Source organism: Prionailurus bengalensis, chromosome B3 (assembly GCF_016509475.1).
Source record: "Prionailurus bengalensis isolate Pbe53 chromosome B3, Fcat_Pben_1.1_paternal_pri, whole genome shotgun sequence".
NCBI classification, from domain to species: domain Eukaryota; kingdom Metazoa; phylum Chordata; class Mammalia; order Carnivora; family Felidae; genus Prionailurus; species Prionailurus bengalensis.
Window position 1 is genome coordinate 85,335,148 of NC_057355.1, and position 27,065 is coordinate 85,362,212.

A 27,065-nucleotide genomic window follows, 5' to 3' on the forward strand; every position below is an offset into this window, starting at 1 on the left:
ATAACAGATAAAGGATTAACATCTAGGATATATAAAGAATTTCTATAATTCAACAACAAAAATGTGAACCTAATTAAAAAATGAGTTAAAGACTGAATAGACATTTCTCCAAAGAAGATACACAAATGCCAAAAAGCAATGAAAAGCACATCACTAGTCACTAGGGAAATGCAATTCAAAACCACAATGAAATACCACTATGCATCTATCTATTAGGATATCTACATTTGTTTTTAATGGAAAATAACAAGTGTTGGCAGGATGTGCAAAAATTGGAACTCTTGTGCATTACTGGTGGGGATGTAAAATGGCACAATTACTGTGGAAAATAGTTCTAGTTCCTCAGAAAACCAAACATACAATTTCCCTATCACCTAGAAATTTCACTCATAGGGATATATCTAGAAGAAATGAAAACTGGGGGGTGCCTAGTCAGTTAAGCATTTGACTTCAGCTCTGGTCACGATCTCACAGTTCCTGAGTTCGGACCCCACATTAGGCTCTCTGCTGTCAGCACAGAGCCCATTTTTGGATCCTCTGTCCCCTCCCCCATTTGTACTCTCTCTTTTTAAAAAATAAACATTAAAAAAATTAAAAAAATTGAAAACAGGGATTCGAACAAATACTTACATGACAGTGCTCAGTGCAGCATTATTTACAATAGCCAAAAAGTAGAAACAACCCAGTGCGTCTATCAGGTGAATACACAAAATGTGCTATATACATATAATGGGATATTATTCAACCACAGAAAGAAATGAAATTTTGACACCTGATACAACATGGATGAACCTTGAACACATTATAACTAAGTGAAATAAGACACAAAAAGACAAATACTGTATGATGCCACTTACATGAGGTACTTAGAATTGGCAAATTCACTTAGTGTTTACCAAGGGCTGGGAGGAGGGGAGAATGGAGAGTTATTGTTAATGGATAGAGTTTGTGTTTGAGAAGAAAAAAATCTGGGATTTCCAGTTTATAGTATGGTACATAAGAAGCTTAGAAGTTGCCACTTTATCCTAACAAGTAAAAAGCTGAACAAACTGGAAAATCAAATACACTTCTTAGATTAGAGAAGTAAGGTCACAGAGCAAATCACTGCCCCCAAAATTGGACAGGCAGGCAAATATGGAGAATGACAACAAAGCAGACACCTCTGTCTGAAACTTGTGGCAAGGTAGGAAAATGTAAATTGTAATTGCAAATTCCTGGAAACTCAGTATGGACAGGCCTAAGAGGCTGAAGATACATCAAAACCAGAGTTAGATAGGGATGATAAAATTACAACTATGATTAACATGCTAAGGGTTCTAATGGAAAAAGCAGACAACATGTGAGAACAGATAGATAACATAAGCAGAGAGATAGAAATTTTCAGGGAGAATTAAAAAGAAATGCTAGAGATAAAAAACAAAAAACAAATAATCTAACATGAAGAATGCCTCTGATGATCTCATTAGTAAACTAGACATGGCTAAGGAAAGAACCTCAGTCTGATAACAATAGAAACTTCTAAACCTGAAATCCAATGAGAAAAAAGACTGGAAAAAAACCCCAAACAAAATATCCAAGAACTGTGGGACCACAAACACTGTAACACACATAAGAGAAGAAGAAGAAAGAAAGGAACAAAAGCATTATTTGAAGCAAAACTGAGAACTGCCCCAAATTAATGTCAGATATCAAATCACAGATCCAAGAAGCTCAGAGAACACTAAGCAGGATAAATGCCCCCAAAACTACATTTAGGCATATCATCAAACTTCAGAAAATTACAGATAAAGAAAAAATCTTAAGACAGAGGAAAAGAGCTATTTTATTTATAGAGGAGCAAAGATAAAACATCTGACTTCTCCCCTGAAACCACACTAGCAAGAGAGTGAAGTGAAATATTTAAAGTGCTGAGAGACAAAACTACTGACACCTAGAATTCTGTACTCTGTAAAATAATCCTTCAAAAGTAAAGGAGAATAAAGACTTTCTCAAACAAAAATTGAGGGAATTTGTTGCCGGTAGACCTACCTTACAAGAAATGTGAAAAGAAGTTCTTCAGAGAAAGGAAAATCATACAGGTTAGAAATACAGATCTATATAAAGAAAAGCACCAAGTAATCAATAACTGAAGAGAAAATAAACTTTCATTTTTCTTATTAATTGATCTAATAGATCACAGTTTGTTCAAAGTAATAATAGGAACAATGCATTTGATTATGTATGCTTATGTGTGTGTGTATATATACATATATGTATATATATATATGCTTATCTATAAGTAAAATAAATGATAGCAATGATACGGGGCTAGAAGGGAAAAATTAAACATATGATGTTATTATAAGGTATTTGTAATATCCATGAAGCAGTATGGTATTATTTGAAAGTGGACTTGGATTAGCTCTAAATGTACAGTATAAACTCCAGGGCTGTGGCTAAAAAAAGTTAAAAAAGAAAAGAAGTATAATTGATATGCTAAGAAAGGAGAGAAAATGGAATCATTTTATAAAGTGCTCAGTTATAACTAGAGAAGGCAGAAAACGTGTGGAATACGAAAACAGAAACAAAGAACAAGGGTAACAAATAGAAAAAAGTAACAAATGTGGAAAATATTAGTCCAACTATAACATCACTTTATATGTCAATGGTCTAAGTATACTATTAAAAGACGAACACTGTCAGAGTGGATCAAAAAAATAAGACTCATTTTAAATACTAAGACATCTAGATTAAAAGTAAAGGAATGGAAAAATATACCATGATAATACCAATAGAAAGAAAAGTGGGAGTACCTATATTAATTTCAGACAGAGCAGACTTCAGAGCAAGTAAAGTTATCAGGGATAAAGAGGGACATCACCTAATGATAAAGAGGCTGGTACTCCAAGAAGACATACCCAATCCTTAATGTGTATGCATCTAACAACAGAGGGTCAAAATATATTAGGCAAAAAACTGATAGAACTGCAAGTAAAAGTAGAAGAATCCACTATTATAGCTGGACACTTTAATACCCATCTATCTGAAATGGAGAGATCCAGCAGGCAGAAAATTGGTAAGGATATAGTTGAACTCAACAGCTCTGTCAATCAACTGGATATAATTGACATTTATAGACTACTTCATCCAACAATAGCAAATTACACATTCTTCCCAGATTCACATGGAATATTCACTAGATTGACTACATTTGGGCCATAAAACACACCTTCATAAATTTAAAAGAATAGAAATCATACAATGTCTATTTTCAGACCACAATGGAATTAAACTAGAAATCGACAACAAAAAGATAGCTGGAAAACCCCCAAATACTTGGAGATTAAGCAACTTCTAAATAACACATAAGTCAAAGTATTCTCAAGAGAAAATTAAAAATATTTTGACCTAAATGAAAATGTTCTGGAAATAGATACTTGTGATGATTGCACATTATAAATGTTTATGCCAATGAACTGTACATTTAAAAATGGTTAAGATAGGACTTCTGAGAAGATAGTGGAGTCAAAGTATCCTAAGCTCACCTCATCCCACAGACACACTGAGGTAACAGCCACATCAGTGAAACTAACTCTGAAAATGACTCACAACTTGAAGACTGGCAGAACAGAGCTTCCATAGTTAATGGTACAGAGAAGACCACATCAAAAACGGTAGAAGGAGCAGAAGCGTGGTTGGGAACTCTCCCTCCCAGAATCCTCCCCTGTCCCTGTGAGAAAAATCATAAACGAGAGGGACACTCTAAACATAAAGAAGCAAGAGGATCAGACCCAACCCCAGGCACCCCAGGCATGGGGATGCCCATGAGACTTTGGCTTTGAAAACCAGTGGCTTAACTTTGAGGATTTTTCAATCAGTAGGGTTTAACTCTGACTACTTTAAAACTGAGTTCCTGGGGTGCCTGGGTGGTTCAGTTGGTTAAGTGTCCAACTTTGGCTCAGGTCATGATCTTGAGGTTTGTGAGTTCGAGCCCCAAGTCGGGGCTCTGTACGGACAGCTCAGAGCCTGGAGACTGCTTCTGATTCTGGGTCTCCCTCTCTCTTTGCCCCTCCTCTGCTCGTGCTCTGTCTGTCTCTGTCTCAAAAAAAACAAAAAACAAAAAACAAACATTAAAAAAAATAAACAAAACTGAGTTCCCACCCTTAAAGAGCCAGCATAACAAATAACCCAGGAGATATACAGCACAGAAGCAGCAGTTTGAAAAGCAACTGGGATAGGGCGCCTGAATGGCTCAGTTGATTGAGTGTCTGACTCTTGATTTTGGCTCAGGTCATGATCTCATGGTTTGTGGGATTGAGCCCTGCATCAGGCTCTGTGATGGCAACATGGAACTTGTTGGGATTCTCTCTCCTTCTCTCTCTGCCTCTCCCCTGCTTATGCTCTCTCTCCCAATCTCTCTCAAAAATATATAAACATTAAAATAAATGAAGGAGCACTTGGGTGGCTCAGTCGGTTAAGCGTCCAACTTTGGTTCAGGTCATGATTTCATGGTCCATGGTTTTGAGCCCCACGATTGGCTCTGTGCTTACAGCTCAGAGCCTGAAGCCCACTTCAGATTCTGTGTCTCCCTCTCTGTCTCTGCTCTTCCTCTGCTTGTGTGCTCTCTTTCTCTCTCTCAAAAATAAATAAATAAACATTAAAAATAAAAACCAACTGGAGTATGAGAAGTAGATTTAATCTACTTACTAATCTCAAAACGTGTTGGAGGGGCAGGGATCTTTGGAAGAATTTTCCAAAAACAAAAGTGCTGGCTGGCAGACCATTCCTCGCCTGCCTCCCTTCCACCCTAGACAGCCAGATATTTGTGGGAAGCAGAGTGAACGTTCTCTGTGTATCTTGTTAGCACCATGGTTCCCACCCCATCCAACCAGCCCTACTCCACAGACATTCCTGCAAAGTGGCTCCTGCTCTGAAAAACCCTGCTGCAAATAACCCTAGCAGAAACCTGCACCACTCCAAAGTGATTTGTGTCTTGGGGACAGGAGAAGATAACCACACACACCAGTGTGCCCACAGTCCTGGCAGCTGAACCTTGCAACTGGCAATGCAAAGGGAGTGCCCTGCTGATCAGTGTGACTGCACCCCTACTCATGTGACTAGGGGCAGGCACCTGGTTTGTTGGCCCCACTCATCAATGGAAGCCTCTAAGAGCAGAACAGGGAGAGAGCCATATAGTGCCTAGGTTGAGGGCAGGTATCTGGTCTGACTGCTGATACCACCCAACTACAAGCCTGTGGTGGCCCCAGACAGGCCCCTTAACAGCACAGGGGCCAAACTCCTGCCCAGTATGCTCACACAGGCAAAGTGGGCCACTGTAGTTGACGGTACTGAATGTAAACACAGCTCAGCCACAACAGTATGGAGCATGCAGCTCACACAGGAGACACTGCTGAAGTGACTGGTTCTGATGAATAGGAGAACATTGTGCTAGAGGGCACCAAAGGATGTCTTCTTCATAAGGCTACTACTTTGCAGATCAGGAGATGTAGATGCAAACACAGAGAGTCAGACAAAATGAGGAGACAGAGGAATTATGTCCCAAATGAAAGAACAAAACAAAGCCACAGCAAAAGAGCTGCATGAAACAGAGATAACAATAGGCCTGATAAAGAATTCAAAGTAATGGTTGTAAAGATACTGGATTTGAGAAAACAGTAGGGGATCTCAATGAGATCTTCAAGAAGGAGATAGAAAATATAAAAAAGAACCAGTCAGAGATGAAGAACTCCAATTCTATAACTGAGATAAAAAATACACTAGAGGGAATCAACAGCAGATCAGAGGAGGCAGAAGAATGGATCAGTGATCTGGAAGGAAGAGCAATGAAAAGCAACCAAGCTGAATAGTGAACAGAAAAAAATAATAAAAAATGAGAATAGGTTAAGGAAAATCTATAACATCATCAAGCATAATAACATTCACATTACAGAGATGTCAGAAGGAGGAGAGAGAAGGAAATAAGAGATGAACACTTCCCTAATCTGGGCAGGGTAACAGAAACCCAGATCCAGGAAGCACAGAGACCCCCAACAAAATTAATCCAAAGAGGTTCATACCAAGACATAATCATGAAAATGGCAAAAAGTAGAAGGAGAGAATTTTAAAAGCAGCAAGAGAAAAGTTATACACAAGGGAAACCACATAAGGCTGTCAGATGATTTTTCAGCAGAAACTTTGCAGGCCAGAAGGGAATGTAATGATATATTCAAAGTACTGAAAGGAAAAAACCTTGAAACTGAGAATACTCTACCCAGCAAGATCATCATTCAGAGTAGAAGGAGAGAGAGAGTTTCCCAGACACACAAAACCATCACCACTAAGTCAGCCTTACAAGAAATGTTAAAGGGAATTCTTTGGGTGGGAAGAAAAAGCCAAAATAGTTGTAAGAAAATAACGAAAGGAAAAAAATTTCACAAGTAATCACAAACATATAATAAAAGTAGACTGACCGCTTATAAAACCAGTATTAAAGTTAAAACACGAAAGTAGTAAAGCCAATTATCTTTATAAAAATCAGTCAAGGGATTCACAAAATAAAAGGATATAAAGTATGACATCATATACATAAAATGTGGGGTGAGGAGTAATAATAGATTCAAACATAAGTGACCATCAACTTAATACAGACTGCTATATGCATAAAATGTTACACATGAACCTAATGATAACCACAAATCAAAAACCTGTAATAGATACACAAAAAATAAAGAGAAAAAAAATCAAAGCATTAATACTAAAGACAGCCATCAAGCCACAGGGGAGAGCAAGAGAAGAAGGAACAGAGAACAGCTACAAGAAGAACTGCAAAACAAGTAACAAAATGGCAGTAAGTACATACCTATCAATAAATAGTCTAAATATAAATGAACTAAATGCTCCAATCAAAAGACAAAGGATGACTGAATGGATTAAAAAAGCAACATTTATATCTTGCCTAAGAGAAATTCACTTCAGACCAAAGGACACATGCAGACTGAAAGTGAAGGGATGAGAAAACATTTACCATGCAAATGGAAGCAAAAAGAAGGCTGGAGATGCAACACCTATATCAAACAAAATAGACTTTAAAACAAAGACTGTCTGAAGAGACAAAGAAGGACAATAAATAATCATAAAGGGAACACTCCAACAAGAGTTGTAACATTTGTAAATATATATGTACTCAATACATAAAGCAACTTGTAACAGACATAAAGTAGCTTTTGAATGACACATTAGACCAGATGGACCTAACAGATATATTCAGACATTCCTTCCAGAAACAGTGAAATATATATTCTTTTCAAGTGCACATGGAACATTCTCCAGAATAAATCACATTAGACCAAAAACAACACTCAATAAATTAAAAAACGATTTAAATCTTATCATGCATCTTATCTGACCACAAAAGTATGAAACTAGAAATCAATCACAAGAAAAAGATGTGGAAAAAACAAAATACATGGAGACGAAACACATGCTACTAAACATTAAATGGTTCAACCAAGAAATCAAAGAGAAAATACAAAATACATGGAGCCAAATGAAAATAAAAACACAAGGGTCCAACATCTTTGAGATGCAGTACAGGCTGTTCTAAGAGAGAAATTTATAGTAATACAGGCCCACCTCATAAAACAAAAATCTCAAGTAAGCAATCTAACCTTACACCTAAAGGAACTAGAAAAAGAAGAACCAAGAAAGCCCAAAGCCAGTAGAAGAAATAATAAAGATTAGAGCAGAAATAAATGAAATAGAAACTAAAAACAATAGAACAGATGAATAAAACCAGGAGTTGGTTCTTTGAAAAGATCAACAAAATTGATAAACCTTTAGCCAGACTCTGAAAAAAAAGAACCCAAATAAATACGATCAGAAATGAAAGAGGAGAAAGAACAACCAACACCACAGATATTCAAAAGACTGATTATAAGAGAGTATTATGAAAAATTATATGCCCACAAATTGGACAACCTAGAAAGAACTGGATAAATTTCCAGAAACATAGAACCTTCCAAAACAGATTCAGAAAGAAATAGAAACTTTGAGCAGGTAAGTTACTAGCAACGAAACTGAATCAGTAATCACAAAACTCCCAACAAACAAAAGTCCAGAACCAGATAGCTTCACAGGTGAATTCTGTCAAATATATAAAGAGGAGTTAAGATCTATTCTTCTCAAACTACTCTAAAAAAGAGAAGAGGAAGAAACGCTTCCAAATTCATTCTACAAGACTAGCATTATCCTGATACAAAAACCAGATAAAGACACTACAAAAAAAAAAAACAAAACACCCAAAAAACAAAAAGCAAAAACACCACAGGCCCATATCTGATGAGCACAGATGCAAAATCTGCAACAAAATATTAGCAAACTGAATCCAACAATGCATTAAAAAAATCATTCACCATGATCAGGTGGGATTTATTCCTGGGATGCAAGGGGTGTTTCAATGTTCAAAAATTAATCAACATGATAATCACATTAACAAGAAAAACAATAAAAACCATATGATCATCTCAAGAGATGCAGAAAAAAGATTTTACCACTCATGGTAAAATCTCTCAAAAAAGTAGGTTTAGGGGGAACATACCTCAACATAATAAAGACTACGGATGAAAAACCCACAGCTAACTTAATATTCAATGGTGAAAAACTCAGAGCTTTTCCTCCAAGATCAGGAACAAGACAAAGATGTCCACTCTCACTACTTCTATTCAACATAGTACTAGGAGTACTAACCACAGCAATCAGAAAAGAGAAAGAAAGAAAAGCCACCCAAATTTGTAAGGAAGAAGTAAACCTGTCACTATGTGCAAATGACATTATACAATAGAAAACTCTAAAGACTCCACCAAAAAACTACGAGAACTGACAAATAAATTCAGTAAAGTTGTAAGGTACGAAGTCAATATATAGAAATACGTTGTATTTCTTGACACTAATAAAAAAGAGGGAGAAAGAGAAATTGAGAAAACAATCCCATTTACAATTGCTCCAAAAAGAATAAAATGCCTAGGAATAAACTGCACTCCTAAAACTATAAAACACTGATGAAGGAAACCAAAGATGACACAAATGGAAAGATATTCCTTGCTCATGGAATGGAAAAGCCAACGTTTTAAAATGTCCATACTGCCTAAACCAATCTATGAATTCAATAAAACCCTTATCAAAATACCAACAGCAATTTTTACAAAACTAGGATAATCCTAAAATTTGTATGGAACCATGAAAGACCCCAAAGAGCCAAAGCACTCTTGAGAAAGAACAAAGCTGGAGGTATCATAATCCCAGATTTCAAGATACACTACAAAACATTAGTAATCGAAACAGTATGGTACTAGTACAAAAACAGACACATAGATTAATGGAAGAGTACAGAGAGCCTAGAAATAAACCAGTGCTTATATGGTCAATTAATCTAAGACAAAGGAGGGAGAAATATACACAGGGGGAGAAGACAGTCCCTTCAACAAATAGTACTGGGAAAACTGGACAGCATGCAAAAGAATGCTGCACTGGACATGCTTAAGAGTGAAACTGGACCACTTTCCTACACCATACACACACACAAAAACCTCAAAATGGATGAAACATCTAAATGTGAGACATGAAACCATAAAACTCCTAGAAGAAAACATCGGCAATAATTTGACATCAGCCACAGAAACATTTTTGTAGCTATGCCTTCTCAGACAAGGAAAACAAAAGCAAAATTAAACTACTGGGACTACAACAAAATAAAAAGCATTTGCATAGTGAAGAAAATCATCAACAAAAGGACAAGGCAGCCTACTGAATTACAGAAGACATCTGCAAATAACATATCTGATAAGGACTTAATACACTATCTTAAATATATAGAGAACTTGTCCAACTTAACACCAAAATAATAACATGATCAAAAATGGGCAGAGGACCTGAATGACATTTTTCCAAAGAAGACACACAGATGGCCAACAGACACATGAAAAGATGCTCAACATCATCAGGGAACAACAAATCAAAACCATAATGAGATACCACTTTCCACCAGTCTGAATGGCTAGAATCAAAAACAAAACAAAAGAACTGCCATGAAATAATAAGTATCAGCAAGGATGTAGAGAAACAAGAACACTTGTGCACTGTTGGTGGAAATGCAAACTGGTGCAGTCACTGTGGAAAACAGTAAGGAAAACAGAATTATCATATGACCCAGTAATTCCACTACTGGGTATTTACTCAAAGAAAACAAAACACTAATTTGAATGATATATGCACCTCTGTGTTTACTGCAGCATTATTTGTAACAGCCAAGATACAGAAGCAATCCAAGTATCCATCCACAGATGAATGGATAAAGAAGATGTGGTAATATATATACATTAGAACATTACTCATCCATAAAAACAAAGGAGATCTTATCATCAGTGACAATTTGGATGGACCAAAAGGTATAATGCTAAGTGAAACATCAGTCAAAAAAAGACAAATACCAAATGATTTCATTCATGTGTGGAACATAAGAAAAAGAACAAACTAACAAAGAAAAAATGGACAAAGACAAAATCAGATTCTTAAATACAGAGAAAGAAACCTGGTGGTTGCCAGAGGGGAGAAGGGTGGAAGGATAGGTGAAATAGATAAAAGAGATTAAGAGTACACTTATCAATAATAATAATGAGCACTGAGTAATGTGCAGAACTGTTGAATCATTATACTGTACACCTAAAACTAATGTGACACTGTATGTGAATTATACTTTGGTGAAAAAGAAATTTCCAAACCCTAAAAATATTAAATAAAAAAAAATTTTAAAGGTGACAATGATAGATTATATTTTTTACCACAACAACAACAAAAACTTTCTGTAGGTGTGGATGAAACAAACTATTAGCGTTCAATGTTTAATCCCTCTAAATTCTCTAAAAAATCCAGCACTTACAAATTTTACCATTTAATAATATAATTTTAATTAGAACTCAACCATTTAACAATTCTTAAATGATATAATCCTCTCCAAAATTAATTTTTTTATGAAAATGAATTGTTAAACATCTGTTTCAGAAACTTAAGTAATTAAGGACAAACCCTCATGACTATTTTGAAGAAAATAAGAAATCTTACTTATTTGACATTTCAACAAAGGTCACAGGAAAAAGATTTTAATTAATTAATTAATTAATTAATTTTTCAATATATGAAATTTATTGTCAGATTGGTTTCCATACAACACCCAGTGCTCATCCCAAAAGGTGCCCTCCTCAATACCCATCACTCACCCTCCCCTCCCTCCCACCCCCCATCAGCCCTCAGTTTATTCTCAGTTTTTAAGAGTCTCTTATGCTTTGGCTCTCTCGCACTCTAACTTTTTTTTTTTTCATTCCCCTCCCCCATGGGTTTCTGTTAAGTTTCTCAGGATCCACATAACAGTGAAAACAGATGGTATCTGTCTTTCTCTGTATGGCTTATTTCACTTAGCATCACACTCTCCAGTTCCATCCACGTTGCTACAAAGGGCCATATTTCGTTCTTTCTCATTGCCATGTAGTACTCCATTGTGTATATAAACCACAATTTCTTTATCCATTCGTCAATTGATGGACATTTAGGCTCTTTTCATAATTTGGCTATTGTTGAGAGTGCTGCTATAAACATTGGGGTACATGTGCCCCTATGCCTCAGTACTCCTGTATCCCTTGGGTAAATTCCTAGCAGTGCTACTGCTGGGTCATAGGGTAGGTCTATTTTTAATTTTTTGAGGAACCTCCACACTGTTTTCCAGAGTGGCTGCACCAGTTTGCATTCCCACCAACAGTGCAAGAGGGTTCCCGTTTCTCCACATCCTCTCCAGCATCTATAGTCCCCTGATTTGTTCATTTTGGCCACTCTGACTGGCATGAGGTGATACCTGAGTGTGGTTTTGATTTGTATTTCCCTGATAAGGAGCAACGTTGAGCATCTTTTCATGTGCCTGTTGGCCATCTGGATGTCTTCTTTAGAGAAGTGTCTATTCATGTTTTCTGCCCATTTCTTCACTGGGTTATTTGTTTTTCGGGTGTGGAGTTTGGTGAGCTCTTTATAGATTTTGGATACTAGCCCTTTGTCTGATATGTCATTTGCAAATATCTTTTCCCATTCCGTTGGTTGCTTTTTAGTTTTGTTGGTTGTTTCCTTTGCTGCGCAGAAGCTTTTTATCTTCATAAGGTCCCAGTAATTCATTTTTGCTTTTAATTCCCTTGCCTTTGGGGATGTGTCGAGTAAGAGATTGCTACGGCTGAGGTCAGAGAGGTCTTTTCCTGCTTTCTCCTCTAGGGTTTTGATGGTTTCCTGTCTCACATTGAGGTCCTTTATCCATTTTGAGTTTATTTTTGTGAATGGTGTGAGAAAGTGGTCTACTTTCAACCTTCTGCATGTTGCTGTCCAGTTCTCCCAGCACCATTTGTTAAAGAGACTGTCTTTTTTCCATTGGATGTTCTTTCCTGCTTTGTCAAAGATGAGTTGGCCATACGTTTGTGGGTCTAGTTCTGTGGTTTCTATTCTATTCCGTTGGTCTATGTGTCTGTTTTTGTGCCAATACCATGCTGTCTTGATGATGACAGCTTTGTGGTAAAGGCTAAAGTCTGGGATTGTGATGCCTCCTGCTTTGGTCTTCTTCTTCAAAATTCCTTTGGCTATTCGGGGCCTTTTGTGTTCCATATGAATTTTAGAATTGCTTGTTTTGGTTTCGAGAAGAATGCTGGTGCAATTTTGATTGGGATTGCATTGAATGTGTAGATAGCTTTGGGTAGTATTGACATTTTGACAATATTTATTCTTCCAATCCATGAGCAGGGAATGTCTTTCCATTTCTTTATATCTTCTTCAATTACCTTCATAAGCTTTCTATAGTTTTCAGCATACAGATCTGTTACATCTTTGGTTAGATTTATTCCTAGGTATTTTATGCTTCTTGGTGCAATTGTGAATGGGATCAGTTTCTTTATTTGTCTTTCTGTTGCTTCATTGTTAGTGTATAAGAATGCAACTGATTTCTGTACATTGATTTTGTATCCTGCCACTTTGCTGAATTCCTGTATCAGTTCTAGCAGACTTTTGGTGGAGTCTATCGGATTTTCCATGTATAATACCATGTCATCTGCAAAAAGCGAAAGCTTGACTTCATCTTTGCCAATTTTGATGCCTTTGATTTCCTTTTGTTGTCTGATTGCTGATGCTAGAACTTCCAACACTATGTTAAACAACAGCGGTGAGAGTGGGCATCCCTGTCGTGTTCCTGATCTCAGGGAAAAAGCTCTCAGTTTTTCCCCATTGAGGGTGATGTTAGCTGTGGGCTTTTCTTAAATGGCTTTTATTATGTTTAAGTATGTTCCTTCTATCCCAACTTTCTCAAGGGTTTTTATTAAGAAAGGGTGCTGGATTTTGTCAAAGGCTTTTTCTGCATCGATTGACAGGATCATATGGTTCTTATCTTTTCTTTTATTAATGTGATGTATCACGTTGATTGATTTGCGAATGTTGATCCAGCCCTGCATCCCAGGAATGAATCCCACTTGATCATGGTGAATAATTCTTTTTATATGCTGTTGAATTCGATTTGCTAGTATGTTATTGAGAATTTTTGCATCACAGGAAAAGATTTTAAGTACCACATAATTATCATGCTTAATATAGTGAAGTAAAAATATCCTGACATAATTTTCTTTAAAAAACAAAAAAAAGCTTTTTAACAAAAAATGATGTACTTTGTTCTGTTCTTGTGTTTGCAATCTAAGATACTATTAATTTTAGACTTTAGAAATTGTATATGGAGTCCTGAAAATGGTAATGATAAATATGATTCATGGGCAAGTTCTCAATGATTAAAATGATCTTTTTGCACTATACTCATAATTGTCTCTAGGTGTGACTTATTTTCATAGGGATTTAACATGAGTTGATGGAAGAAAGTGCTTAATTGAAGTTTTAATGAAGTTTTATACTCCAATCCAACTCTTTACCATCTTCTTGTCAGTATTCATGGTTCATTTTCTATTTCTAAAAGCTACAGGACAAGAAATTCTATACTGCTAAATTACTACTCATTGCAATCTAATTAGCATCCATATATAATTATCAACCATTAGTCATTTAGTAGGCAATTTCCAATAGTATTCTAAACTGTAAACAGAAAGCATCAAGGGTATTAAATCAATCTTACCAAATATTTGCGAGCAGTTCTGAAGTTCCTTTACAAAAGAGCAGGAGAATAATCATTTTCACAGTTTATTAATAAAGCATAAAGAGTTTTGGTATCAGGCAGAAGAGTATCAAGTAAAATGACCAATGATATTAAGTTAGCAGTTTTTAATAAACTGAAGGAGGAGGAGGAAGAGAAGGTAAAGAAATGTTGGACAAGGTAAGGTTTTACTCTCAAAAATATTTCTCCCTAAGAAAAGCAAACATGGACTGAATATATACAACTGTGCTAGAACAACTTTTGAATGCCAGTGCCAGCCACAGAAAAATGGTAGTGTAGGTTTTAAAAGATGTGGGCCATCAAAACCATTCCATCATATCTCTCATAAATTCTAAGGCAGTAAAATGTTTTTCATAATTAATGAAGGCTTACTTTATTTGCTCTGTTAGTTTTAGTTAAAACTTGTGATAAAGTATGTTATATTTTAAGTGCTTTGTAATAATTTATCTATATTTTTTGCTCTCATTCAGTGTAACAGTTATATCTATCCATGTATGAAAAGACTTGAAATACAATTTCACCAATTTGAACATATAAAGAAGTTTTCTCAATTTGTCATATCCCCATTTTCTTGAAGACAAATCCTTTGTTAAGGCAATTAACTTTCAATGTTATTGTTAAAGAAAACGGCATTTGCTTTACAACAATCCTGTTTCTGAAGACAGCATTAGGTGAAGAGTGTGGAGTACTCAGAAACAGTGCTTGATCAGTTAGATTACTTACATATTTTATATATTTATTTTCTTAATTACTAGGATTTCAATGTTTTTTCTCAGCACTTACTTTTTTGGTCAAAGAGTCATCAGTATCAGAAGGCATTCTTGTTGATACATGAAATATTACTTCTACTGTGGAGGTAGCAAAATACGGTGTGGTCAATCCAGTGCTTTTGTTTTTTTGTAGTCCTCCCATGAAACCACAGTGGTTTGTAAGATTGACCTGGGAGCAATGAAGAGACACATAATATTAGTCAACTAAACAAAACTCGAGAACTTACTATTGAAAAAGACTCAAATTTCTCAATTTGCAAAAATATATGGAGAACAAGCCTTTTGCATGTTCTCAACTAATGCTTGATCCAGAATTATTAGTTAGAGCTGCTCTGTTCACACTGGTACTTTTTCTTAGGTATTTGAGGATGCCTAATTAGTAGGAGTTAATTAGGAAAGAAATCAACTGCTGTGCACTATGCATCTTTTGTTAGGCTACTAGGTGTTAATGCTAAATTGTGAAGGCTATGGGAGGACACCAAGGCCAGAGAGAAAAATCAAGTGGCAAAAACCAAGACTGGAAAGTTAAAACAATAATGTCACTTTGATAAGATGATTAATTAGATATGTCATTTTTACACATTGAAACTGGTTTTTTTTTAAAAATTTTTTTTTCAACGTTTATTTATTTATTTTTTGGGACAGAGAGAGACAGAGCATGAACGGGGGAGGGGCAGAAAGAGAGGGAGACACAGAATCAGAAGCAGGCTCCAGGCTCCGAGCCATCAGCCCAGAGCCTGACGCGGGGCTCGAACTCACGGACCGCGAGGTCGTGACCTGGCTGAAGTCGGACGCTTAACCGACTGCGCCACCCAGGCGCCCCTGAAACTGGTTTCTTAATTATCAGTACCTATCACACAGCTCAGAACAAAAATACAAAAATGCAGAACTGCACTTCTCATGCATTAAAAAAGTACAAATTAATCTGTGCAGATTTTTGCACATATTTTTTTCCTGAGTATAAATAAAAGACATGCTAATATCAGGGTCACTTCATTGAGTGATATTCCTTGGACTTGTGTGATACACAAAGCCAGCAACTTGTCTTACTGAAAATTAAAGAAATACTAGAAAGGAAAAAGAAACACAAAAGAAAAAAGAAACTTAAACACTGCTTGCATCTCTTCACTCGGAGAAACCACTTTATATGTATATTTTTAAAAAATAAAATCTGAAATATGGATGGATCTAGAGGGTATAATGCGAAGTAAAATAAGTCAGTCAGCTTATGATTTCACTCATATGCGGAATTTAAAAGACAGAACAGATGAGCAAAGAAAAAAAGGAACAAACAAAAAAGCAGACTCTTAAATATAGAAAACTGGTGATTGCCAGAGGGAAGGGGGGGGCGGCGTGGGTGAAACAGATAAAGGGAATTGAGTATACTTATTGTGATGAGCATTGAGTAATGTATACAATTATTGGATCATTATACTGTACACTTGAAAGTAACATAACAGTATGTTAATTATACTTCAATAAAAAATTAAAATTAAAAAAAATCCAAGTAACTGATAAAGTGAATTATAAAAACCAATCTTTGTACCATGTGAACTAAACATGTCTCAACTATCAATATCAGTTACAATGGCTGAACATATGAAAAATTAGTTTTTACACCACTACAAGATTGCCTCATCACTTATAAAATTAAAAAAAAAATTGGCTCAGTAATACATTCATATAATTAAAAATTCAAAAATATACCAAAATTCTTCCTTTGATAGCTCTTGTGTATAGCTACTCAGTTCCCCTTCCAGAAAGCAGTTTATTAAATATCCTTCCAAAAACGTTCTCTATATATGCAATTAAATTCTTATATGTATGTGTGTATACACACACACAGCACACACATATAATGTTCTGCACCTTGCTTTTTTTTTTTTGCACTTAAAATACCCTGAAAAGTACTCATTAGTAAGTAAAGAGCTTCCTCATTTGTTTTGTTTTCATGGCTTCACAGAAATTTATTTTCTTGATGTACAATAATTTAACTAGTCCCCTACTTGAAGGATATTTAGGCTGTTTCCAGTCTTTGCTATTATAGTCAATGCTGCAGTGAATAACATAGAATACATGTCATGTTGCATTTGTGAAAGTAGAAGTGTAGGACAAATAATTAAAAGTGGAACTGTAAGTCAAAGGGCATATGCACTTTTAATTTGAAGCTTGCTACCAAATAGCTCTCTACAGATGTCACCAACAGTGAATACGAATACCTATTTCCCTCATGGCCTCTCAAATATATTATCAAACTTTATGATCCTTGCTAATTATGATAGGTGAAAAATAGCATATAAGTGCAGACCTTTTGTTTTGTTTTAGTGAACAGGTTATTTATCTTCAGGTCAATTCTCTGATCATGTCATGGAGAAAAAGTCTCATTTTAGTGTTCCTTTGCTCTGAACACTTTTGTAATACTTGATGGTCTCTATGTTTTTAATTAAAATTTTTATCTAGAGATAACTGTAGATTCACAAGAAGTGTTATGTGACTTCTATCAGATTCCTCCAATGCAAAACTGTATTATAGCCAGGATACTGGCATTGATACAATTAAGAAACAACATTTTCCTCACAAGGATCCTCACTTCCCTCTTAACCTACCCCCTGAAACCCTGGCAATCAGTAATCTGTATTTCACACTAAAATGGTCATTTCAAGAATGCCATATGGGGTGCCTGGATGGCTCAGTCAGTTAAGCGTCCAACCCCAGCTCAGGTCATGATTTCGCAGTCTGTGAGTTTGAGCTCTACATCGGGCTCTGTGCTGACAGTGCAGAGCTTGGAGCCTGCTTTAGATTCTGTGTCTCCCTCTCTCTCTTCCCCTCCCCTGCTTGCGCTCTCTCAAAAACAAATAAACATTAAAAAAAATTTTTTTAAAGACATCAGACAGTGAAATAATTTTTTAATTATTTTTTCTATAAATGTTTTTATTTATTTTTGAGAGAGTGTGAGCAAGAAAGGGGCGGGGGTGGGGGGGGACGGGACAGAGGATATGAAGCAGGCTCTGCACTGACAACAGCAAGCTCAATGTGGGGCTTGAGCTCACGAACCATGAGATCATGACCTGACCTGAAGTCGGACACTCAACCAACTGAGCCACCCAGGTACCTCAGACAGTGAAATAATTTTTGTATCAACCATCAAACATAACTATGAAAATATCAGAGGGGAAGTAAAGCCTAGTGTATTTACCCATATTTTTTTTGCCACGCTCTTCCTTTCTGGTGTTCCAAGGTTCTATCACTTCCTTTCTGTTAAAAGAATGTCTTTTAGTTCTTCTTTTAGGGTAGGTCTGCTGGCAACAAGTTCTCTAAGTTTTCCTTCATCTGAGAATGTTTTGCTTTATTCCTTTACTAGCTATATGATTCTGGTTGACAGCATTTTTTTCTTTTAGCACTTGAAAAATATTTTCACTTTTTTCTGATGAGAAATTCACTATTATTCTAATTGTTTTCCCCTTATAGATGAGGAACAAATTTTCTCCGGATGCTTTTGACATTTTTTTGAGACTTCTTATTTTTCAGAAATTTAATTATGATGTGTCTTAGTATGGATTCCTTTAGATTTATCCTGTTTGGGTTTCACCCAGCTTCTTCAATCTGTAGCTTTATTAGCTTTATTTCTCCTGCCAAATTTAGGAAGTTTTCAACATTATCTCTTCAAGTAATTTTCAGACTCAACCTCTTTCTCGTCTCCCTCAGATAACAGGAATGTTAAATCTTTTGTCATAGTCCCATAGGTCTCTGATGCTTTGTTCATTGTCCTTAAATCTATTCTGGGGCATCTATGTAGCTCAGTCGGTTGAGTGTCCAATTCTTGATTTTGGCTCAGGTAATGATCCCAGGGTCATGGGATCGAGCCTTGTGCCAGGATCTGTGCTAAGCATGGAGCTTGCTTGAGATTCTCTCTTTCTCTCTCTCTCACCACCCCTACCTTCCTTCTGCCTTTGCCCCTTTCTCCACACAATGTGCTCTTGCTCTCTCTCTTTAAAAAAAAAAAAGTCTATTCTCTCCCTGCTGTTCACATTTTTTACTGTTTTATCTTTCAGTTTATTGATTCTTCTGTACTCCCATATCTATCTGACTCTGTTGCTGTGCCCATCTACTGAGCTTTTTATTTCAGTGATGAAATTTTCAGTTCTAAAATTTCCATGTAGTTCTTTCTTGTATCTTTTTTTTTTTTTAAATTACTGAGACTTCCTATTTTTCATTTATTTCAATTGTGTTCTTCACTGCTTGTGAAGGCATTTATATTATGGTTATCCCAAAATCTTTGTCACTTGATGTTGGTATCTACTGTCCTCTTTTCATTCAGTTTGAGGCCTCTCTGGGTCCTGGTATGATTTTTGATTAAAGCCTAGACATTTTCATGTTATGAGACTATACATCCTATTTAATCCTCCTGTCTTAGTTGGCTGTTTTGTGACACAGCTCTGTCAAAGAAGTGAGGTGGTTACTGCCTCACTATAGTTAGATGGAGGTTCCCCACTTAACTTCTGCTGACACCTGCAGAAGGGAGATCTTCATTACTGTTAGGTGGAGGCAGGAGTTCTGGTTTCTTATGTCGTATCCACTGAGACAAGGTTAGTCCTTAGTTAGTAGGGTTAGTCTCATTACTGCTGGATGATGGTGAAAGGCCTACTTTTCCACCAGGCCTCCTGTGATCTACCCAGTGGAGGAGGCAGGGTAACTCATTATGCTGGAGGTGGCAACAGATTTCCAGGTTCCTCATGTAGTCTCCACTGACCTTGTGGTGTGGACTCTCATGAGGGTGAAAGTCTAGGCTCCCTAACTGACCTTTGTTGTCAGAAATGGAGATGGAAGTCAAAGTATTTACTTTGGTTGTTGGAGTTTGGTTGGTGTTTGCTTGGAGTAGAGCAGTTACTGTCTAAATATTTTCTTTCTCTAGATTGCCCCTTTCCTGATCCGTTGGCTAGAAAGAGTGGGCTTTTGTTGGGATTCTTTTGGTCAATGCTTGTTGATGTTTCTAGGTTGCTGGCTATTTCAGATTCAAGTTGGAGATATATGAGACAAAAAGAAAACCTTGAAAACCTTGAGAACCCATCATGATGTCATTCCTTGGTCCTGAGTTGGTCTGTCTTCTTCTCATCGCCTTTCAGAGTCTTTTAATATTTGTTTTATATGTAATGTCCAAAGTTTTTGTTACACTTAGTGTGAAGAGTAAGCAGAGTATGCCTCTTGATCTTCTTAAAAGTGAAAGTTTCCACTGTACAACTCAATGCACATTAATATATTCACAGGTAAGTGCAATCATCACCACAGTCAATCTTAGAACATTTTCATCACTTCAAAAAGAAACCCTGTACTCTTTAGCTATCACCCTGATCTTCCCTCATCCTTCCAACTAGTCTGAAGCAACCACAAACCTATTTTCTGTACACGTATGTTTTGTGTGTGTGTGTGTGTGTGTGTGTGTGTGTATGTTTCATATAAATGGATCATAACACCTGGTCTTTGTGACTGGTTTCTTTCATTTAACATAATATTTTCAAGGTACACCCACACTGAAGCACACATCAAGATTTCACTCCTCTTCATAGCTAAATAATATTCCATTATAGTAATATACCACATTTTATCCATTCACCCATTGATGGACATTTGGGTTTTTTCCACCTTTTGGCTATTGTGAAAAATGCTACTATGAACATTCATGTACAAGTTTTTGTCTATATATACAATTCCATTTCTCTTGGATACCTATCTAAGAGTGGAATTTCTGATCATATGGTAATTCAGTGTTCTACTATTTGATGAGCTTCCAGATTGTTCTCCACAGCAGTTGCACTATTTCACATTCCTAATAGCAGTGTAAGAGGGTTCAGATTGTGGTGAATCCTACCCTACAGTTGTTAGTATTCGACTTTTTGATCCTAGCCATCTTAATGGGTGTGAAGTAGTTTTTTTTCTGTGGCTTTGATTTGCATTTTTCTGATAATGATGTTGAGCATCTTTTCATGAGCCTCCTGGCTATCTGCTTATCTTATTAAGAGAAATGTTTATTCAGGTCCTAATTTTTTAATTGGGTTGTTTTCTAATTATTGACTTGTAGGAGTTCTTTGTATATCTTAGATAGAAGTCCCTTATCACATATATGATTTCAGTTATTTTCTCAAATTCTGTGGGTTGTCTTTTCACATTATTTATGATGCCCTTTGAAGCATCAAAGTTTAAAGTCTGAAGTCCAATTTATTTATTTTTCCTTTGTTGCTCATGTTTTTAGTGTCATATCTAAAAATCCCTTTTATTTGTCAATTATACCTCCATAAAGCAAGGAAAAAAAAGCCATATCCAAATCCAAGGTCATGAAAATTTACCTCATGTTGTCTTTTAAGAGTTTCATACTTTTAGCTTTTACAATTAGGTTTTTGACCCTTTTTGAGTTAATTTTTGTATATACTGTGAGGTAATAGTCCAACTTTATTCTTTTGCATGTGGCTTTCCAGTTGTTCTGGCACCATTTGTTGAAAAGACTATTCTTTCTCCACTGGATGGTGCTGTCACTTGTTAAAAATCAGTTGACCATAGATATATGAGTTTAGTTCTAGAATCTCAATTCTTTTCCATTGATCAATATGTCTATTTTTGGTGCACTGCCATATTGTTTGATTACTATTGCTTGTATTAAGTTTTGAAATAAGGAAATGTGAGTACTGCTAATTTGTTCTTTCCCAAATGTCTCTTGCTTTTACTAATATGTTTCTGTTTTTTTTTTTAACAGAAAATTTATTTAGAGTGTTTATACTTTCTGAAGCCCTTTCACGTAACTAATCTCAACTGAACTTCCCATATCTATTACCTAAAATAGATTACCTTGACAAATACGCAAACAGGAACAGAGACCCCAAGTAACTCAAAGAGAAATAACGTGTAAGGTAAGCCATAAAAATATATACCGAATGCTAAAGGCTTATGTATCGGACACTGTACAAGGCACTGGGATGTCTTTTAAAAGGAAAAATCAGAGGTGCCTAGGTGGCTCAGTTGGTTAAGCGTCCGACTCTTGGTTTAGGCTTAGGTCATGATTTAATGGTTTGTGAGTTCAAGCCCCTCATAACTGTGCACCACCAGTACAGAGCCTGCTTAGGATTCTCTCTCTCCCTCTCTCTGCCCCTCCCCTGATCGTTCACTCTCAAAATAAATAAATAAACTTAAAAAAAAAAATGAAGGCTAGTTTAACAACAACAAACAAAGGAAAGTTCAATGAGATCAAAGTGCTTTTCCTCTAGGAGGAGCTTATAGTCTAGTGCAGTGGTCTTCAACAATTTTGCTCATGTACTATAACAATTTTAAGAAACTATGTATTAAACTGACAACTATAATGAAAATTTTCATCATTAGTTTAAACTACTACAAAAGATATCATTTCCAGTGTACTGTATGTCACATGTATATGCTTTTAATATATTTTCATCAAAATTGTAGAGCTACTGATTTGGCTGATACAATATATATAAAATGCCTGCTATTAATGACAAATCGATCAGCCAGCATCAAATTCCCTTCCTGATAGAAAATGTCTGACACTTCCTGTGTCAATTTGGGTAAACATATTAATCCAAATTTCTATGACAAATACCTCCCTTCTGAGTTAACAATTCTAAGATAGACAGATTTGGTACAGGAACCTTGACATGAGCAGGTTGCCAGGATAACATGAAGTGCAGTGCCTTTCAACATTTGTTGATTTGCTGTCAGAGACTCTCTCAGAACATGCCTTCTTGAATGAACTTTTTTTTTGGCATCAAACACTTTGGGGCAATGTAGGACTCAAATGAGTGTGTGGTATGCCTTTCTTTTACAAAGTTGAAGAACTGAAAAGGTGAGGCAAGTGACTGCAGAAAGGTTTTCAGGCATTAATTTCAGTAAAGTTGAGGAACTAGAAATTAATCTCCTCTAAACTAACCTAAAAGCCTTGGTACAGCACTAAAGATATTCATATCTTAGTTTGAAGATCACTTGTCTAGTGGTCACAGCTGTGAGGAAACTCCAGCTCTCCTAAACCTATGACTTCAGTGCTCTCTAACAATATACTGACTCATTAAAAAAACCAACAACCTTCCTTTCAGGGTCTGAACTGCTTCTGTCTTTGCAGATGGGAAATAAAGCAGAAACAATAACAAACCCATCGTTAAGTTGTTGAGTCTCCTAAAATAATTCTAAAATAAGCTAGAAAGCAAAAGAAAACCACTGCTTCCAAATAAAAATACAATGATATTTGGTATAATTTAAAAACAATACCTCCCAATCGGGGTGCTTAGGAGGCTCAGTCGGTTCAGTGTCCAACTCTGGATTTCAGCTCTGGTTGTGACCTCATGGTTCCTGAGTTTGAACACTGCGTTGGGCTTTGCGCTGATAGTGCAGAAACTGTTTGGGATTCTCTCTCTCTCTCTCTCTCTCTCTCTCTCTCTCTGTCCCTCCCCCACTTGCGATCTTTCTCAAAAATAAACAAACATAAAAAAAAAAAAAAAAAAAGAAAGAAAAACAATACCTCCCAACCAAGACCGGCTACAAAATCTTCATATGCTTGACTTCCACCTGTATTGGTGAGAATGGAATGTTTGTCTTCTTGTCCTTCAGCAACATAGAACACTGCGATCTTGTGAGTCTCTCGACTGTAAAATAAAAGATTATACCATTCATTTAATCATTAATTTATCTATTCACTCATCCAATAATTAAGTTCAATGTACAAAGTATGTGGCAATAAAAAGAGGAAAATGAATTAAATCTTATAACCTACAGAGGAAGATATGTAATTGTAAGTAAAAAATTAGGAAAGTTATAAACTTGCCAGTGGAATAAAAGAAAGGTATGATTACTTCCGACTGGAGAAACAGAGAGACACTTAAAGGAAAGAGTAATGCTAAGTTTGGTGAAGGCAAGTGAAAACTGACAAATGAAGAGGAGAAAAGAGTATCAGGAAAGACATGTGTGAATGCATGAAGCACCTAAAGAATTATCTACTGTACAATGTAGATGAATCCCAGAGTTAAATGGATGTGTTTTAGAAATAAAACTAAGTATAGCAGTAGAAATATGAGTGAGAAATGATCCATTTCTTCAAAGTACAAAATAAGAAATTTATACACAAATATTATAGAACCATATGGAATAACTGACAAGGTCTTGGACATTTTTTTAAGTCTCCCTCAAATTAAAACTGCTCATAAAAACAAATTTCTTGAGTGACATTTGGCCTTCCAAGTTAACTAGGGCATACTACATTCGGTCTAGGGTGATTTAACAACACATGGACTAATGAACTTTATGATCAGAGGTAATGTTTTCACTACTACAGTATGTAGGAATTAAAAAGGAAGCAAACAAACCTAAGAAAGGTTAGTCAGACAACTATATTTTCCTACACATTTTGAAGGAGCTATAAGGTCATGAATGTGGGTTTCAACATCAGCAACTTAAAATCAGGAATGAAGATATTTTAGCTGCTTTCACTGATAGCAATATTTCACTTTATGTGGTGAACACTTAGGCGATTTTCGGTGTATTTAGTGTACTGGCGGGATAATCTAACCCAAGGAATAAAATATAATTTTGGGGGGGGGAGGGGGACAACTTCCAGAATTATAGAGTAAGAATCTCAGTGGACCCTTTCCCAGTCAAAATAATAATCTCAGTGATGAGGATGATTTTTTAAAAATCACTTAAAGTCTCTTAATATTGTCTTAAGGGCATATAGCAAATGGCGAAACATACATTTAAGAAAATCTACCAAATCTGGTAAAAACAGAGTGAATCTTTGGCATCTGAGCCATGACTGCTCCCTTATGCTACCCCTTTACTTCCATATTACAGCTTTACCCTGGGCATTGTACTTAGGCCAAGATAAGGGTTCCTCATCCCCTCCAGGTCCCAGACTGGAAATATGGTCTCACCCTGGGAGCAGCAGTCTGCTGGCTGTGTTTCTCTTCTGCCCAGTTCCATGCTGCATAAACTATTCCAGGCAGCTATGGCCTCTCTTACAACAGAAATTCTAGGTGCAAAAGGCTGAGTCTGTTCCAATTTTCCCCACCCTAGCTTATCAATGGGATAAAGGTTTCACACTGATAGGGGAAAGAAAGGTAGGAAGATGAAGAACTGCCAATCCGTCCCCAAGTGTCCGCTTATAGAGGTAGGGTATTACTCTAGGAAAAGTTGGTCCTTGACCCCAGCTCAGATATAATACAGTGGCAGAGTACTGCCACTACATGTGTTCTGATCAGGGTGAAGGGCAGATCATATGGACAAAGAGCTTAGTAGCAGCTCTGCCTGAGGGGAATGATTTTATTTTGAAACAAAACTCCATGCCTATGGGTATTGTCAAAAACAAGAAAAAGCACGGTGGAAAAAAGCAATTAAGAGAAGTAGCACCTCTCGACACAAGTAAAAGAGCACAGCAGCCAAGAGAGAAAGAGAAGTAGAAAGAGACAGCCAAGAAGAACCCTCTTGAGAACACAGTCAAGTCTAGGGGTCAAGAAACCTGTGTACATGTACTAACTGGAACCCACACAAGAGCAATCCGAGTAAGATGCAGGACAGATAGGAAAGCATTCCCCAACCCACACAGACTTACCAACACAAAGTTAAGCCTCATAGTACTCTACTTAAACTCAGGGTCAACTCCTAGGAAGCCACAACTTAAAAACAACATCCAGTCAACGACTGTCCATATCCAAGGCCGTACTCTCTTTGGAGCAACCAGAGAGCAAACCTCCAAGGTACTAGTCTCTGGGTGAACATGGGATTAAAAATATAAACACTCTGACTATGACAGCAACCTCTAAGCCACACATACATCCACAATAAACAACAAAAAACTAACTGGTGAAGGGGGCCAAAGTAGAAACTTAAATATTAGATTATGTCAGCCCAGGGAGAACCCATGGTAGCCCTGCTAAAAGATAAAAAACTTTAAAAAATTTTTTGAGCAGGGAGATCTGAGGCTGCACATTGTGGGGAAATAGACTTTGTAGGATTAGTTTAGCCCCATCATTAGAAAATAAATGATCAAGTAAACAACCACCACTACCAATACACTTTTGATTCAAAGACACAAATAATGTTGAAAGTAAAATAAATGGAAAAAGATACCATGCAAACAGTAATCAAGAAATCTGGGGTGGCTATAGTTAATATTAGACTTTAAAACAAAAAATGTTAGTGATAAAAGAGACATTTCCTAATGTTAAAAGGTCAACCTACTAAGAAGATATAAAATTAACACACATGTACTCACACAGAGCTTCAAAATAAATGAAGCAAAAACAGAATTGGAGACGGAAACAGACACTTCTACAATCGTAGTTGAAGACTTCAATACCCTACTTTCAATATTAGACAAAGAAAAGAGTATCAACAGGAAAATAGAAGACTTGAACAACACTATAAACCAACTAGACCTAAAAGGACATCTATAGAACACTCCAGAAAGTGGAGAAACACATTCTTCTAGCAGGAAACACATTCTTCTCAAGAATACAAGAACATCCTTCAGGCCAGATCATTTGGTAATTAAAAAGCCTCAATAAATTCAAAAAGACTGAAATTACGCAAAGTACATTTTCTAATCACAATGGAATGAAATTAGAAATCAATAAAAGAAAAAAAACTTTGGGAATTTCACATACATGTATAAATGAAACAATGTACTCCTAAATAACTGAAAGAAAAAATGTCAAGGGAAATAAGAAAATACTTGGAGATGATGAAAATGAAAACATAACATACCAAAAGTGATGGCATGCAGGTAAAGCAGTGCTCATTGGTAAATTTATAGATGTAAATGCTTATATTAAAAAAAGATGGGGTGCCTGGGTGGCTCAGTTGGTTAAGCGTCTGACTCTTGATTGATTTCGGCTCAAGTCATGATCTCAAGGTTTGTGAATTCGAGCCCCACATGGGGCTCTGCACTGACAGTGTGGAGCCTGTTTGGGATTCTCTCTCTCACTCTCTTTCTGACCCTCCCCTGCTCATGCTCTCTCAATCTCCCTCTCAAAATAAATAACTAAAAAAAAAAAAGATGGAAAGATCTTGCATCAATAACTAAACTTTCTACCTTAAAAAAC

The 27,065-nt window shown here is 36.3% G+C and overlaps 1 protein-coding gene across 11 annotated transcripts in view; it reads right to left on the bottom strand.

The window, feature by feature from the left end:
- Positions 1-27,065, bottom strand: part of RALGAPA1 (Ral GTPase activating protein catalytic subunit alpha 1) — a 277,975-nt gene that overhangs the window by 45,033 nt on the left and 205,877 nt on the right. For 10 of the 11 annotated variants that reach the window (XM_043556003.1, XM_043556001.1, XM_043556002.1 and 7 more), the window contains 2 exons: positions 23,492-23,615; positions 14,990-15,145 (listed from right to left, as the gene is read on the bottom strand). In XM_043556003.1, the coding sequence (XP_043411938.1) occupies positions 14,990-15,145; positions 23,492-23,615 (280 nt within the window). Of the gene's footprint in view, positions 1-14,985; positions 15,146-23,491; positions 23,616-27,065 lie in introns of all 11 variants that reach the window. The other variant, XM_043556005.1, reaches the window with a different exon arrangement.